Source organism: Petaurus breviceps, unplaced genomic scaffold, assembly GCF_028583685.1.
Source record: "Petaurus breviceps papuanus isolate PSGF00001 unplaced genomic scaffold, PetGlider_PUasm1.0 126, whole genome shotgun sequence".
Classification (NCBI taxonomy): domain Eukaryota; kingdom Metazoa; phylum Chordata; class Mammalia; order Diprotodontia; family Petauridae; genus Petaurus; species Petaurus breviceps.
The window spans coordinates 20782414-20800894 of record NW_027185655.1 but is presented as its reverse complement, the minus strand read 5'-3'; the positions used below and the strand labels follow the sequence as shown (position 1 = coordinate 20800894).

At 36.9% G+C, this 18481-nt stretch overlaps 2 protein-coding genes and 1 pseudogene across 2 annotated transcripts in view; 1 reads left to right on the top strand and 2 right to left on the bottom strand.

The window, feature by feature from the left end:
* Window positions 1-16673, bottom strand: part of LOC138169227 (all-trans-retinol dehydrogenase [NAD(+)] ADH7-like) — a 34758-nt gene extending 18085 nt beyond the window's left edge. Inside the window, exons 1-5 of the mRNA XM_069098513.1 lie at window positions 16551-16673; window positions 11441-11579; window positions 7211-7298; window positions 6893-7109; window positions 340-600 (exon numbers count right to left, since the gene is read on the bottom strand). Coding sequence (XP_068954614.1) covers window positions 340-600; window positions 6893-7109; window positions 7211-7298; window positions 11441-11579; window positions 16551-16673 — 828 coding nt within the window. The remainder of the gene's footprint in view (window positions 1-339; window positions 601-6892; window positions 7110-7210; window positions 7299-11440; window positions 11580-16550) is intronic.
* The window catches only part of LOC138165848 (alcohol dehydrogenase E chain-like), a 417804-nt gene that overhangs the window by 112870 nt on the left and 286453 nt on the right, over window positions 1-18481 (bottom strand). The gene's annotated exons all lie outside the window — the stretch shown is intronic.
* LOC138168909 (E3 ubiquitin-protein ligase MIB1 pseudogene) lies at window positions 1773-3522 on the top strand (annotated as a pseudogene).

The window sequence follows — 18481 nt, the reverse complement described above, 5'->3', positions numbered from 1 at the left end:
ATATATATATATATATATATATATATATATATATATATATATATATAATTTCTGCTTAGTAGAAAATAATCTCCTTGAGGACAGGTTCTGTGTTACTTTTTTACTTGAATCTCCAGAACCTAGCCTAGTACTTGGACACAGTAGAAGCTTATTAAATTCCTGTTGATTAATTTACACTGGTTTATGTAAATTCATCATTTGTCTGGATCATAGCTACATTCTAAGGACTCTCTTAATGAATTAACGATTGAGAGGTAGACTCTACCATTGCTGAGATTTCAGCTGGGATTGAACATTTACTTATGGCTCTCAAATTCTTTCTACCTACTGATTACTCACCATGGTATGATGGTGTCCAATGGCCTCAAAGGTGTACCCCACAGAATTGTCAGTCATTTCCTTCAGGACTTCGCTGATGGGCTTTGTGTAATCCTTAGGGTTGATGCACTCAGTGGCTCCTACGGCCTTGGCTCTCTCAAATTTGCGTGGGTTGATGTCAACTCCAATGATCCGGGAGGCACCAGCTGCTTTACAGCCTATAATAATGGAGAGGCCAACCCCTCCCAGCCCAAAGACGGCACAAATAGATCCAGGGGTGACCTATGGTGATGAAAAAATACTAGACTTTAGTAATTAATGATTGATCCAGTTAAACCGATACTATAAGAAGTCTGGGATAGTGTGACTAGTCCAGCATAACCAACAAACTGATTCTGGCAGTAATACTTTGAAGGAATGAGAAACATAGGTAGCTTAGAGATTATATACATATATACACACACATATATGTATACACATATACATATACACAGACATATATATACATATATACATATATATATATATATATATTAGGAAGAGATGTTATGTCACCTCAGAAATTTCATTTGTAAAAATACACATAGGCACTTGTAAGGGGGAGATTATGCAAACTTTTTGTTGTTACAAGTAACCTTACTTATATCTTTATCAAAATTTCCTTGATTCCCCTCCCTATACTCATCCACCCTGCCCCAAATAGTGCAGTGGATAGACTACTAGGCTGGTAATGAGGGAAATTCCTCTTTGTGAGTTCAAATCTGACCTCAGGCACTAACTGTGTGATCCTGACCAAACACTTAATCTGTCTGCCTCAGTTTCCTCATCTGTAAAATGAGTTGGAGAAGGAAATGGCAAACCGCTCCAGTATCTTTGCAAGAAAACCCCAAATGGGGTCACAAAAAGTTGGACATGACTGAAAACTGCCTCCCTACCAAAAATGTCCTTATATTTACATTTATTTCATATTGTTTTATGTGTACACAAGCCATTTCTCCTAATAGCAACTCCTTTAAGTCAAGGATGACTTCCCGTCTTTTCTATCACCAGGACCTAGGGCCAGGGCCCAACATAGAAAATATAGTAGGTCCTCCATAGACATTTAATTAATTGATCGACTGTTTCTTGCTTGTCATAATATTTTAATAGGTCAGTAACAAGAGTACTCCCAAGGTACAGATCACATCTCATGCATAACTGATTACTTTGTTGGATTCTTGCCTATGTCTTATTATAGGGCTCCATGGGGAAATCTGTCCCAAGCATAAGAAGCCTTTTTCTAGGTCTTTTAACATTCAGTGAGTATCATCAAATACCTCCATCTATCACATTTTCTCTCCCCCCCCCATATGACTGTCTTTGCCAATCAGCAGGAGTTTGGGGGTTTTTTTTGGTGACATATTTCACAATTAACAAAATTCAAATACAATAAACATTAATTAAGTATCTACTGTATGCCAACAACTAATCATAATGTTTGGAACTCTGAGAACCACAGGCATTTTGAGCATTTTATTTATGCATCCACTATCCTTGCAATCCTTCTAGAAGCTGGGGCAGATGTTACAATCACAAACAATACTGGCTTTGAAGCTCCACTCCATGCTGCACTATGAGGAAACCCCAGTGCAATGCATGTGTTACTATCCAAACTACCAAGACCATGGATTGTGGATAACTCGATGTCAATGAGTTAAAATACTCAAGTTGAAAACTTCTTGGTTGAGATGACTCTGGTTGAGATCTTTTTCACAGCTAAAATATTGCAAATAATTTTTATGTATTTATGTTATTATTAAGATGTTGCCACTTTAATGACAAGCAAGAGACAGGGCAGGATTACATTCTAGTTAGGGGAACAGCCTGTACAAAATGAAAGATTTAGGAACTACAAGGTCATATGTAAGGAACAGCAAGTAGGTCAGTTGCACTACATTGTATAGTATAGCAAAGGAAATAATATATAATAAGCACAGGGGTATAGGTCATAGGTAGACTGTGAAAGTCTTGGTTGCTGAACAGGAGTTTGCATTTTATCCTAAAGTCAACGGGGGAAACACTGGAGTTTCTTAAGTAGGAGTGAAATGTTCAGATCTGTACTTCAGGGATATTTCTTTGGAAGCTGTGTGGAGAACAGATTAGGGAGCAGAGAGACAGGTTAGAAGACTCTTGCAATCTAGGTGCACTTAATAATTACGTAGAAAGGACTGAACTCGTGGTGCATCGGGGAAATGCAAACCTGGTATACAGAATGTGAACCAGCAAACCACACTACACTTTGCCTTGGAACGACAACACACTCAAATAGTCAGCCTTTTGATTTGTGCTGGTGTTAGAATGGATATTCAGCATAAAGGTGGGGATACTCCCTTTCATGAAGCTCTGAGATACCATACTTCATCACAACTCTGCCAGCTCCGAGATCTGCAGGATGTGTGGAGAGTAGATACAGTCCAGGAATCATCCCAAAATACATTAACAATGGGTCTTTGTACACAAGGGGCAGAGAAAGGAGGACCATCTATTGCATGCTTCTCAGCAACCAACGGAGCTGATCTTAGCATTTGAAACAAGAAGGGTCAGTTTTCACTTGATCTGTGCCCTGATCCTAACCTCTGCAAAGCAGTGTCACAAAGAAAAGTCAGTGGGCAGGTGGGTTCACGGAGCCCTCCTATGGTCAGTAATGATTCAGAAACTTTAGAAGAACGTGTGCTATGTTCATATATGAAGAAAGATACTCTTTTTGATCCATGTGGACATATTGCTACGTGATGTCTGTATTCTCCATACGTCAAGAAATGCCTCATCCGTAAAGGTTCAGGTTAGAACAAAGATTGAAGAATGTATGGTGTGCCCTAACAAGAAAGCTACTGTTTATTTTCAGTCCTCTTGGTCACGTGTGTGCTTGTGTGTGCAATGTCGAGCAATAGTTGAATGGAAAGTACCTTTTGTTATGTGTTGTGGTGGCAAAGGCTTCGACGACATGACAAGCGGAAACATTCCAGTTTTACAGGACAAAGACAACACCAACGTCAAAGCTGATGTGCAGAAGTTACAGAGACAAGCTATCAAGGAGCAGATACCGTGTCCTCTGTGTTTGGGTCTTCTGAAGAACATGATGTTCCTCTGTCGCAACTTTGTGGAGATCGAATGAGTGAATGGTCTATTTGTTGCAAAGCCACTCAATCCTTTTGTATTAAGTGAGAAATAGCAGCATGTTTTGTTTAGCTAAACGAAATTTAAATGCATTTGATAAGGCCGTTCTAGTGAAATGCTATATAATACCATAGCATTTGTAGTACATTATAATTACTTTGCTCCAAAACCAAACAAACCACAAAACAATGTTTGGACAGTTATTTTAAAATTTAGATCAAATTCATGTAAGCCATAGTTAATTTTTAAAAGTTTTACTAAAAAAAAAAAGATTTATTGAACTGTTCTAAGGTGATTTTAAGTCTGGTTTTCATACCATTAAGTTCTGAATTGCCATGTACTTTGAACTTCCTGTAAAGATGGTTTTGAAATAAGTAACTACTACCCACATGGGACCATACATTTTTGCGAATAGCTCCAAAAAGATCCAATCAAGTAATATTTTTTAAAGCCTGAAGTATATGAAACTGTTCAGCATGTCCTACTGGAAGTTTGAAACCAACTTATGGCTAGGAAGTGATTTTCTAGTGTCATTGTCCCAGCCTAATTGGATAACTGGACATAGGAGATGGTGCTACCACTGTGTCCTTAATATTATTTTGTGATGCTTACAAGATATAATTTCTTTGGTCCTCCTTCCCAAACACCAACCCTGTCAAGACTCATGTTCAGTGGATTAAATACTATCTGCCATCATGCAAATCACTGTTCCATTTCACTAATGTGATTCATAGTTATAATAGCTTCATTACTTTAGTTATATGTATGACGGAAGAGGGAGGAAGTCTTGTATGAATTAATGAAGAATAATAACTGCAGAATATTTTTCAAAGAATGTGGTTTCATTGGTTTTACCAGTGGCTTAAGAGAAATATTTTAAAGTACTATTTCATGAAGGTTATGCTAATTTTTCCTTAACAGATATTGAAAGTTTCTTCAAGACTTAATTAATTCCAGGTCTTAAACCTAGTATAATTAATGGAGATCTTAGTGTCCTACAGTAGATACAAAAAGGCTACAATGTGGAGAATCACCAGCTCCTCTCTCAAACTTTTGATTAGCAAATGAATGTACAGGGAAGCTACACCCAATTGAACCAATGCTTTTTTTTTTTATCATCAAATAGCTTTTCCCTGCTATAACTAAATAAACTTTATTTTGTGAACTGTCAGATGCTTTATAATTGTCTCATTTCATTCTTGTCTTGAACCAGAATTATCCTAAGAAATCTGAGTCTTTCCTATACTACTGAAAGCCACCAAGATTTTTGGTCTATTGGGCATAGCTTTTCAAAACCAAGGGCAAGTTCTTTGGCATATCCATGAAGACCATTCTAAAGAACCAGACAGTTGATATCCCAGAAAAGGCTGACAATTTTTGAAAGAGCTGGACACTTGTTGTGAGGGGCTTGAGAGGAATTTTGCAAAGCAATTTCAATCATATCAATGTTGAGTTCAGTCTCCTTGGAAAGAATTTTTAAAACTCCAGATTGACAAGTATTGTAGAAATTTAAAAAAATTAGAAATGCTTCACACAATCTGTTGACATGTGTAAAACATGATCAGATTTATTATCCTGGATTTTTGGTATAGGATAAAGTCTGTATGCTAACTTCTCCATCACTATTGTTAACCAAGACATTGACTCATATTTTGAAATCAGAAACTTCTTGGGTGAAAAATATATCTGAAGAGTGTGCATGAGACCAAAGGTTTCTTGTGCTGTTCCTTAAGCCCAAATGGATAAGTTAATCCTTAAAGGACATTATTTTGAACTTACATTAAATTCAGCTGCCTTGATCCAATAGGCCACAACAATAAAAACAAAAAAACCCCAGAAATATCGGAAAAATTTGGAATGGCATCTATGTTTGAGAAAGGCATAGGGCAGCAGGCTGATGAATTAATTGAAAAGGTTGTCCAGATGTCAAAGGCAGTTTCCTGAGGACTCAACACTTACTCAGATATTATGATGAAATATTTTTGGTCAGAAAAAACCCAGGGCTGGCCACCTCTCTACCACATTGACACCTTGGGGTAAGACTTCACTCCTAACTTTGAAGTGTAGGCAATCTCACTTTGCAATGCTTTGAATGATACTACTCACATTTGCCTTCTAATAAGAATGTATGTGCCTTGCGCCTTTTCTCACAGACTATGAGTATCCACTGATGTGCAAACAGACAAACACAGAAGTGTTTGTATAGTCAGGACCCCCTTGAAGTGACCTTTTATGCTACCTTTTGGTTCACTATAGAACAAATTCCACCAATTCCTTCATTTGTCTCATCAAGGAGAACCTGAAATTCATTCTTCGATTTAGAGGTAATGTCCCCCTTTTTTCAGTGTTTTCCCCTCCTTTTAACATTAAGAATGTCCCGATGGGTTTAAATCAGCAAGTCTAATAATATATCCACTTACTGGTTAATAGATAAGGATATCTGTCACACACAATAGCCAAATTGAGGTTTAAAGAGGGTATATACATTTTGTGATTCTTAGAATCACTATCTTGCTGTATAACAATGTCACAGAAGAAATTGAAGAGCCACATGCCATCATAAGTACCATATCACATTGTATTTCCATGGTTATCACAGCAAAACAATTCATCATTAAATAGTCAACCTACTGTTGATGAGATTTTCCTTCTGTAGCTAGATTGGCCCATGGAAAAGACAATCAATATGTTATCAGGACTATCCTAGAAACATCTCACCCAAGTAAAATCTCCTGGGACAGGGCTCTGTTGGTTTAGTCCTTGAGAACCCACAGCAACCTCCTCTGATATTCTTGATCTTTTGTTCTTTCAGATGAATTTTGTTATCATTTTTTCTATCTTTATGAAATAAATCTTTGCCAGTTTGATATGGCACTGAATAAGTAAATTAATTTAAGTAGAATTATAATTATAAATTTAATAGATTTATTCATTAAGAAAAGTTAAACTAGATTAATTTATTAATTAATATATAGTATATTATATATAACTAATACAATGAATATATTAGTTAAATTAATACATTTTAAATTATATTAATTTCACAGCTTACCCATGAGCAATTAATAATTTTCCAATTATTTAGATCTGACTCTATTTGTGTGAAAAGTGTTCTGTAATCATGTTCATGTAGTTTCTGGGTTTGTCTTGGTAGTTAGATTCCCAAATATTTTATATTGTCTGAAGTTATTTTTGGTGCAATTTCTCTATCTCTTCCTGCTGACCTTTGTTGGTAATATATAGAAATGCTGATGACTTATATGGGTTTACTTTATATCCTGCAACTTGGCTGGAGTTAATTATTTCAACTAGCTTTTTTTTTTTTTAGGATTCCCTAAATACACCTTCATATTGTCTGCAAAGCGTCATAGTTTCATTTCCTCATTGTCTATTCTACTTCCTTTGATCATCATCTTACCTTGCCAGTGTTGATCGCAGCCCCATATCCAGTAGAGAAGGCACAACCAAACAAGCACACCTTCTCAGGAGGAGCGGCAGCATCAATTTTCACAACTGAACTTTCTTCCACTACTGTGTACTCAGAGAAGGTACTGGTGTTCATGAAGTGGTAGACAGGTTTCCCTTTGCAGGTAAATCTGCTAGTGCCGTCAGACAATACTCCTCTACCTGTAACACTATTTAATACAACAAAAGCACCAGTGAATTATTTCTACTCAAATATTAGTAAGTCATGGGGGAAATAAATGAAGTCTCATATAAAATGATAGAAACTTACTCAATCTTCTCACAGTAATTTGAATTGGGGCTTTTGCAGGCAGAGCAAATTCCACACTGTGGAACAACAAGTGGGATGACCTTGTCTCCTAGAAGGGAAAAAATTATGATGAAAAACATTGCCCAGTAAGAAGTTTAAAAAACACCAAATTAATAAAACATTTCAGAAGTGAGCTATGGAGATTGGAGACAAGATGGCAGAGTATAGACAGCAAAGAAGCTAAACTCTCCCAACATTCCCCTTCAAAAAACTTTTTTAAATGTAATTTTTATTCATTTTTAACTTAAATACAAGAAGACCAGAAAGAGAATGTTTCCAGAAAAACATAAAAAGATTTCATATAAAACCATGAATTTCCATTTCACGCTGTTTATTTTTAAAAACAAAATATGTAATAAATACTACACATCATTTTCAAAGCTACCCTGCTTTTTTGGGCTTCCTTCTAAGTGGTCTTTCATTCTCTTCTGTCTACTTTTTATTTTTCTTTCTCCCTCCCTACCCACCAGCCCTTGAAAAGGCTAGACACAAGCATGTGTATATTAGTAAAACCATTCTAAGCACACTTCTATTTATCAGTTCTTTCTCTGGGTGTAAGCAGTATCTTCTTGCATAGGTCCTTTGTATTTGATTTGAGAATTTATAATACTCAATATTATTTAGTCATTCAAAATTGTTCGTAGAACAATATTGCTGTTACTGAGTTACAATATTCTCTTGGTTCTGCTCATTGTACTCTTCATTATTTTGTGCAAGACTTTCCATGTTTTTCTAAAATCGGCCATGTCATTATTTCTTATAGCACATTAGTACTCCATCACAATCATATACCACAAGTTGTTCAGTCATTCCCCAATTGATGGGCATTTACTCAATTTCCAATTCTCTGACACCAAGAAGAGAGTTGCTACAAATGTTTTAGAACATATAAGTTTTCTTTTTTCCCTAATCACCTTGGGAAATAGAACTAAGAGTAGAATTGCTGAGTCCAAAGGCATTGTCAGTTTTATAACTCTGGGCATAATTCCAGCTTGCTCTCCATAACTAGATCAGTTCACAGTTCCACCAACAGTGAATTATTAGTATTAGTTTTTCCACCTCCTCTCCAATATTTGTCACTTTCTCCTTCTATTGTTTTAGCCAATCTGTTAGGTGTAAGATGATATCTCAAAGTTGTTTTAATTTCATTTCTCTAATCAATAGTGATTTAGAGCATTTTTGTAGTTTTGATTTCTTCATTGAAAAGATACCTGTTCATATCTTTTGACCATTTATCAATTGGGAAATAGCATTCTTTTAAGTTTGGCAACATTCTTATGTATTTTAGATATGGGACATTTATCTGAGGAACTGTCCATAAAATTTTTCTTCCAATGGTCAGCTTTCCTTCTAATCTTCACTACATTGTTTTTATTTGTACAAAAATATTTTAATTTAATGTAATTGAATTTATAGATTTTGCACCTCATAAATACTCTCTATTTCTTTTTTTCTTGATAAATTGTTTTTCTATCCATAAATCTGACAAGTAATATATTGCACATCCTTCAAATTTTCTTGTAACATCTCCCTTTATATCTAGGTCATGCATCTATTTTGACCTTATCTTGGTAAATGGTAGAAAATACTGATCTATGCTTAATTTCTGCCAGAACTTTCCTGCTTTCCCAGAAATTTTTACCAAATAATTGTCTTTTCCCAAAAGTTTAGATCTTTACATTTGTCAAACACAAGACCACTATAATCATTTGTTACTGCGTATTATATAACTGCTCTGTTCAACTGATCCACCTTTCTATTTCTTGACTAGTACCAGTTAGGCTTGATAATTATTCTTATACTCAGTTGTATTAATCTCACCTTTAACTTTTAGGATTTCCATTTTGGTGTTTGACTGAGGATTTTAATTTGTTTTTTTTTCCTAGCTTTTTTTAAATTGCATAACCAAATCATTGGTCTGCTTTTTCTCTATTTTATTGATGTATACATTTTCTTCTAATTAATGCTTTTGCGGTATCCCATAGGTTTAGATATGTTGTTTCATTATTGTCATTTTCTTTAATGAAGTTATTACTTGCTTCTGTGATGGAGAGGTTAGGTAACTTGCCTGGGATTCCATAGACAGTTCATGACAAAGGCAAGAGTGTCACCCAGGTCATACCCAATTTTCCACTACCCCTTTTAGGCATAGCAGCACTTTTTGTTGTAGCAAAGCACTATCCACAAAATCAATACCCTTTGACTGGAGGATTATTAAACACAATCTGGTATATTAATCTAATGAAATACGATAATACATCAAGAAGTGAATATGAGGAATTCAGAGAAGTATGGGATTTTTTTTTATTTAAGGAAGAGAATTTCCTCTCTCAAACCCAAGTTTAGGTCCCAATGTATGAAGGATATGTTAATTAGATCTGAGACATAAATTTACAACTGGATGCCTTTATGAGGTGTGAAGAGGCTTGTTTGTTTGTTTAGTCAATAGGAAGCAAGTAGATTGATGAGCAAACAAATTAGCTATGCCTCTAAGTATTTTGAATAGCTAAGATCTGGATGAATTCAGAGTTCCAGAGGTGGAGAAATTATAAGCTTAAAGTTGCTTTTAGAGAAGATTAGAGTTTGGGAAGAGGAAATAAAAGTGAATTTCACTCTGCTCTGCCCCATTCTCACCCCTAAGTCCACATTTGCATGAAGCTTTAAGATAGAGCTGCTTAACTAGCAGGAGACCCTGCATCCAGCAGGGAGCAGAAACATATACACCTTACAGATATATAGATAGATAGTTTCCTGAAGAAGGCAGGAGTTGCAAGAAGCATTCCCCTCTCCCTCAACACAAAAAGAAAATAAGTCTATTAAGGAGACCCATCCCTGAGAATTCAGCTGAGCAATCTGCCCAACAGAGATGTTGACCCAAAGGGGAAATATGTGAGAGCTCTGTGAAAAGAGAAAGGGTGTCCAGGTCCTATAGAAATGAGAGTTAAAATTATCTTTATCACATGTGTAACCTACATGTAAAGCTCATGGTCACTACACTCTAAGTATGAACCTACTCTTTCCACAGACAAGGCATGTACTTGTGGGAAAGAGTGCCCCCGGTTTATGAGGCAGAACAAGGATGTTTTGTTCTCTTTTGTTCCTCCTTTTCTTACTTTGCCATTTCCTAGGAGTTAATTGTGTGTGTGTGTGTGTGTGTGTGTGTTGACTAATGGCAAATGGAGAAAAGAAAAAAAATCTTGATGGGGGAAGGGCGGGCCTCATGAGCTATAGCGTTCACAAGGCAACCCCAAAGGGCTATTCATACAACCTGTGGTATTTAACTTTTGAAAAATATTCTGTAAGTGGATATTATATTTGTATGAATTGACACTGGATAAAAAAAGCAGTTTGAAAAGAACAATAAATACAACTACAATAATATCAATGAAAATAACAGTAATAGGAAGCCAAAATCTCTATGCCTATAAAAAATATTGACTCTGGAGAGCAAAGAATAAAATATCCCTCCCGTAGGGCAGATCATTGCACTTATAGGGCAGATGGTTGCATTTATTGTTGAATGTGGTTACCTTGGCAGTCCTGATTGCTTAAGTATTTTTCTGTCTTGTTCAGTCATATCCAATTCTTCATGACCCCATTTTGGAGTTTATCTTGGCAAAGATACTGGAGTGATTTGCCATTTTCTTCTCCAGTTCATTTTTACAGATAAGGAACAAGGAGAGGTGACTTGCCCAGGGTCACACAGCTACTAAGTATCTCAGGTCAGAGTTGAACCCATGAAGATGAGTCTTGCTGATTCCAAGCCAGTGCTCTATCCACCTAACTGCCTTGTTTTCCTGTTAGGGTTTGGGATTGGAACATACCCAGAAATGACTATGCTGAAGAAATGAAAGGCATCGATAAAGCTAATTATTATAGACTAGATCCTTGTTAGAATAGCAAGGGTGATCTAATTCCATTCTCTTCATTTAAAATGTGCATCCTGGTTAATATTCCCATACTTCAGAGGATTTGTGTGTGTGTGTGTGTGTGTGTGTGTGTGTGTGTGTGTGTGTGTGTGTACTTTGACAGTGTGGTAAATACCATGGACTCATTCTAAGAATAATGTTTTGAAATCCATATAATAAAATAGATTTAGGATTATGAAGGAAACTAAATTATATTGAAATACAATTATGAACATATGTGAAAAACAAACTCACACATCCCAGGTTAAAACCTCTCTCTCACCTGGTTTCACTGTGGTTACTCCTTCTCCAATACTTTCTACAATTCCAGTTGCCTCATGTCCTCCAATTACTGGAAACTTAGCAGGCATGGCTCCCGTGGTTGCATTGTTATCAGTGCGACAAATGCCTGTAGCTAAAATCTATGTGGAAAGAGAAAGGAAACTGAACCCAGGGTGTAACAAGACATTTTGGAAATAAGAGGAAGAGGACATTTAAATTATTCTTAACTGAACTTCTGTTGTATAGAGATAGTGCTTGCATTGTGTTGGGTTCTTTGCCTACCAGTTAGCAAAAGGTTTCTGTTTGGAAGGAGCTGACATTTTGGGAGATTATTGCTCAGTGTGGTCACCACATTCTATATGGAGTGAAATACTAAAGTGTTCAGGTAGGGGAACCAGTCAAGGTATCATTGATCATCTCACCAAAAAACCATTAATATCTTAATATTTTTTTCCCAGTAAACAAAACATGGAATGATCCAGAGAGGTAGGTCAGCAGAGAAAGGAGCTTTCTCTGAAATATTTTACTAGGTAGGAGTGGCTAGGTGGCGAAGTGAATAGAGCACTGGCCCTGGTGTCAGGAGGACCTGAGTTCAAATATGGCTTCAGACACTTAACACAAAATTAGCCATGTGACCTTGGGCAAGTCACTTAATTCCAATTGCTCTACTTTCCCCCCAACAAAAAAAAAAAGTCTTACTAATTATCCTAAATCCATGCATGAAGCTGCAAAAACTCTTTGATCTCAAACACTGTTTTAAGGTAACAAGAAAACGTTAAATTAAAATTTACAATAATTCTATACATTAGAGAAAAATATAAAGGGTTATGACTTAAATTTTTGGAAGATGCATCATGGAACATGACCAAAAATGGAACTAGAAAATATTTTTGGATGTTAGGCAAGCAGGATTATACTTTTTAAATGAAAAACAGTATCAACAAATTAGCATTATTTTATATAAATTCATTATTATTATTATAAAAGTGAAACATCTTCAGTTGTAAGGGTACATCTTATTTTATAAATTCCAAGTCAATTCAATAAGGATTTATTAAATTCCTGCTAAATGAAAAGCACAATTATAAATGCCAGATGTATAAAACTAAAAGAAAAAAAACCATCTCTGTCCTCAGGGAGCTTACATTTCACTGAGGAATAAAAACATAAAAACAAACACAAAATACAGGCTAAATAGACAGAGAACAAAGTGCTTACATTTGGTCAATGTGTTTCTAATATAAATCAATAGAAAAAACTTTTTGGCTAACTGAATTCTAGAAGATTTTGTAAGAGGTAATTTATTTACAATACATTATGGTGTTTGCTCAATAAATATTTAACAAGAGAAAGAGAGATGTCGAAGTCTAACTCAAATATATACGTGGAAATGTGATCTCATTAATCAGATGCTCCAACAATATAGATTGCAACCCATCCAAGTGTGCCCACCATATTATATGATTGTATAATACCTGTTAATATTATATTATATGATTCCTGCTATGTCTTCCTGTTTGTCCTACCTGATGTCCTGGGGTCCTAATAGAGCACACTGGGACTGTCCCTGGCTCTCATTATATAATCAGCACATCTTTGTTTTAGATCATACATTTCTCTATTGACATCCTCTACTCAAGGGGATTTTTTTCTCTCAGTTAACATTCACTTTTCCATTGCCCTCTAATTGATATCCATTTTGAATTCTTCTATCAGATATTCATTTTAAATTCTTCTCTTGTAACTCACAGTTGAATAATTCTATGAGAGAAATTATTTTGCTATTAACAACCAATTACTAATTAAGATCCAGTCTTTTAATTATTATTTATTTTCTTAATTTAGGGCTCAGCCCCTATCTATGAAAGATTTGGCTGATAGATGAGATTGCTCTAATCGCTAGGGAATGTGCTTGTCCATCTTGGATGGGACTCTACCTAACTAGAAGACCTTCTGTTTAGAGTGTAAACAGAATCTAATCTTGGTGAATTCTTGCCCTTTGGGAATAAGTCCATGTACTTGTACCCCTCCAGTGGAGGTCATGAAAGAGAAAACCAATCAGAGTGGTCTGGGTGGAGATTGATTCCTCAGACCAGATTGCTGGAGGCAGCTGATTCTCTTGATCAAGTCTAGTTCAGAGCAAGGGGAGCTGAAGACTTTTAGCCCATCTCATCATTTAAATCAATCAGGGTTGATTTGTCCCATCAAGAGCATTTCCTTTCAAAAAAATATTTAAGGCATTCATCATCTCCATTAGGTGTGCTTGGTTACTGAAAGAAACTACTGATCATCAATTTATTGATTGTTAACTAGCTTAATTAATAAGCTGATTATTAATTACCCAGAAACTCAGTCTCCTGAATTTTTCATTCATCACATCTGGCACAATACTGATTTTAATAGCAAACATTTAGATAGTACTTTAAGGTTTGCAAAAAGAGATTTACAAATGTTAATTCAGTTGATTCTCACAACAATCCTATGACATAGGTGCTATTATTATCCCCATTTTACAGATGGGGAAACTGAGCCTCAGAAAGGTTAAAAAAATTGTCCATAGTTGGTAAATATCTGAGGCAGGATTCAATCTGAGATCTTCTTGACTTCAGGCTTTGCACTCTGTGATCAAGACAGAAGAGTTGAGGTTTACATTGAAGGTCCAAAACTGTGTTATTAGGAGGGTGGTATTGCCCTCAACAAAAATGGGGAAGTCAAGAAGCGGGGTAGATTTGGAGAGAAAGATAATGAATTCTATTTTGGCTAGGTTGAGTTTGAGATGACTACAGAACATCCAGTATGAAATGTCAAATAGTCAGTTGGTGATATGGCCTTAGAGTTCAGGACTGAGCAGAGTGATCTGGGAGTCATATGTCAGGAGATAACTGAACCCTTGGGAGAAGATGTGAAAATCAGGTAAGAGAACAAAGAGAGAAAAGAGGAGAGGGCTCAGGACAGATCCTGGGAGAGGGGACTCAGAGGCTAGGTGACTTGCCTAGAGTCACACAGCTAGTAAATATTTTGAGGTAGGATTGGAATCTGACTCTGGGTCCAGGACTCTATTCACTATGGAACTAGCTCCCTTGACAATCTTTTCAAAAGATTGCTTTTTTTTCCTGGTAGAAGTTTGGTGTTCATAAATAGCTTTGCAACTTCTTGAAAGCAATCCAATCTGCTTTCCCCCTCCTCCTTAGTTTTGGAATCAACTTGGTCATTTTCTGTGTCTGTCCAAGATGTGTGTATGTATCTGTGTATCTATATGTATGTATTCATGTGGTTTTTGCACATGTATGTACAGATACATGTATGTATTTGTTTGTATATTGGATGAATTCTTATGGGATAAGGCATCCATCTAGCTGCATGTCATAAGCGACACATTTCATATTCCTCATCTCCTAAATACCCTGTGTAACTAGCTAGACCAAACCCTGTGGAGTGATTACAGATATCTGCTAGGAGGTATTATAATGTTCCAGGGCTCAATGTCATCATTGGCACAATGTCATCAGTGGACAGGAGTATTTGGAAGAAGTTATCATCTGGAGAGATTCCCTTGAATTGCCAAGTTGAACATCCCACTGGATTTCCTTTATGGCAATGGCAAATTACCTTGGAAAGCATACATGTACCTGATTTATGCCTTGTTTAATATTAATGATGAGAGAGACAGAGAGACAGACAGAGACAGAGAGGGGGAGAGGGAGAGAGAGGAAGGGAGGGAGGGGGAGAGAAAGAGAGAGAGAGAGAGAGAGAGAGGGAGAGAGAGAGAGAGAGAGAGAGAGAGAGAGAGAGAGAGAGAAGAGCACTTGGAAATTGATTTAAAATTCAATTGGCATAGAATTTAATTGATAAAACATTACTCTAGAGATCTCTGAGTGAGAATCTCCAAATATGATACAATACTGGAGACATTGACTTTCAAGTGACCCTTCTATTTTCTTCCTCATGAACATCTGGAGATTTGGCTCAGAGTGCTTTTGGGGTGATATAGACTTGAGTGCATTTATCTCATCTTTGGGATTTGCAAACATCTTTCTTTTTTTTCTTTTTCATTATTAATACTTTATTTTTTCTCCCAATTACATATAAAAACAATTTTTAGCATTCTTTTTTTTTATTTTTGGAGGGGAGAGAGTAGGGAAATTGGGGTTAAATGACTTGTCCAAGGTCACACGGCTAGTAAGTGTTAAGTGTCTGAATCCGGATTTGAACTCAGGTCCTCCCGAATCTAGGGCCAATGTTCTAGTCACTGTGCAACCTAGCCACCATAACATTCCTTTTTTCCTAAAGTTTCTTTTTAAAGTTTTGAGTTGCAAATTCTATCCCTCCCTCCCTCCTTCTCTTCCCCCACCCTGAGATGGTAAGCAGTCGGATAAAGGTTATACTTGTGAAATTATTTAAAACACTTCCGTGTTAGTCATTTTATACCAGAAGGCTCAAATAAAAGAAAAAAAGGAAGAAGGAAAATGAAAAACAGCATTCTTCCATCTGTATTCAAACACAATTAGTTCTTTCTCTGGGAGTGGATAAAATGCTTTCATCAGCAGTCCTTTGGGATTGTCTTGGATCACTGTGTTGCTGAGAATAGCGAAGTCATTTACACATTTTCATCGTACAATATTGTTATTACTGTGTACAATATTCTCCTGGTTCTGGTCACTTCACTATCAAGCAGCTTTCTAAGATAACTGTCATAAAAGGAATTAATGGGAAACACCTGGAATAATATAACAATTGGTAACTACAGAAATTTCAGTCATATTGGAAAGAACATGACTCAGAACAGATTAGCTGGTTGGCCATGCCGGCGGTACACCTGTTTCCCTATGGTAGGGGCCCCTTAGCAATATGAGATTTACAATCCAGCATTTGTTTGGGATGGTGTTATACTCAGGATCACTGACAGCTGCAGTGCTATGCCCTCCTGTGGCACACTGAGGCTCTGTGACCTTAGGCGGGTCATTGAATTTCTTGGTGCCCCCAGGCAACTTGAAGACCCTGAGAGACAGAGCAGGGGCCAATATCAATAATGGAGGGAATTTGCTCTTTGAGAGCTCCCGATATCAAAGAAATCTCAGGCCTTCTCTTAAAGGAATTAAGAATGTCAGTACCTTAATTCGAACTTCATAGGCTTTTGGTGGAGCAACCTCCACTTCCTCAATGGAATAGGGTTGCTTCAGGCCCCACAGCACAGCAGCTTTGCATTTAATCACCTGGAAAAATAGCAAGAACATATTCGTGAGCCCACAACTTCTGATCATATGACTAACCTAAGCCAGGGAAAATCCAGTGCAAGAGCTGTCAGGGTGAGCTGTTGAGCTAATGCTCCATCAAGCCCAGAACTTTTTTTTTTTATGCATTTACAAGCTTAAATTACAAAACTACTGCCTTTGGAGAAATACCTGCTTCTTAGAAGGCTAGAGTCACTGTCATGGGAGTCATTGGGAAAAAGGAAAAAGAAACTTGCTTCTTTCAAAGAACCTTTGCTTACAGAAGTGGAGGAAAGGGAGAGACTGCAAATTAGAATCATCTAGAAGGGCTGAACCTGGGAGGTACCTCCCAGGTAGGGGTGATCTCCCAGCTGGGATGCTCTATATCCAACAGATTTTCCCTCACAAAGGATTTTCCTGGCCCTCTACCTGATACAGCACTTACCAGTTGAGGAGTCTTTTTTTTTTAATGCAAAAATCAGTCAATAACATAATGGTATGAAGTCATTCAGCTTTTTTTCCCTTCTAGCAATTGAACTTTTGATCACAGAGTGATATTTTTGGGTCCTAGAATTGTTTTGTAAGAGAGGAGATAAGAGGAATCAGAAATTCGGGCAGGAAGATGTCATAGACTTTTATTTTTGCTTTCTTTTTCTTTTGGTGGGGGGAAGGTAGGGCAATTGGGGTTAAGTGACTTGCTGAAGGTCACATGGCTAGTTTTTGTGTTAAGTGTCTGAGGTCACATTTGAACTCAGATCCTCCTGACTCCAGGGCTGGTGCTCTATTCACTGTGCCACCTAGCCACCCCTGATGTCATAGACTTTGTTTACCTTAGAACTTTGCAAGGCAGCCTTACATCATTGAGTATTGGAAGAGGATATGGGGGAGGCAGAGCCAAGATGGTGAAGAGAAGACAAGAAGTTGCCTGAGCTCTCCCCGGGTTCCCTCAGATACAACATTAAATCAAGCAAGCCTCTAAATGGATTCTATAGCAACATAACTCACAAAAATACAGAGTGAAATAATTTTCCAGTTTAAAATAATTTAGAAGTACTTCAGGAAAAGTCCATCTCACTTGGGTAAAAGGAAAGTGCAGCTCAGCAAATGGTGTCCAGATAAGCACAGCACAGATAAGCAACTAAGGCCCCTCAGTCCTGGTTCAACAGGACAGCAGTGAGCCCTCTAGCCCCAGTGCAGAAGGTGAATTGCAAGCCCTGGAATCCTGGTACAATAGGTATAAATAGACTGGGCAACCCCCACTGCAGTGGGCAAGCCACAAGCACCTGAGGCCCTGAAGATCAGGGACCAGGCCCTTGGCCCCCAGCATAAGAAGCTTGTTATAGAGGCCCCTGTGTCCCAGGAGCAAAGCTCAACTTTAAAAGTCACTAAATGAATTAAAAAAGGAATAAGAAACAGAAAAGAATTTTGACTCTACTATGGTGACAGGGAAGGTCAGAACACAAACTCAGAAGAGGACAATAATGCCAAAATGCCTACATGTGAAATCTCAAAGATGGATCTGAATTGGTCTCAAGTCCCAAAAAGTCCTCTTTGAAGAGCCCAAAAAGAATTTTAAGAATCAAATAAGAGAGGTAGAAGAAAGATTGGGAAAATAAATGAGAGTTATGCAGGAGAACTGTGAAAAAAGAGACAATAGCTGGGAAAAGTAAGCACAAAAATTGACTGAAGAAAACAACTTTTTAAAAAAGTAGAATTGGCCAAATGGAAAAAAAAATCCACTGAAGAAAATAACTCCTTTAAAAGTAGAACTAGTCAAATGGGAAAGGAGGCACAAAAGCTAACTAAAGAAAATAATTCCTTAAAAATTAGAA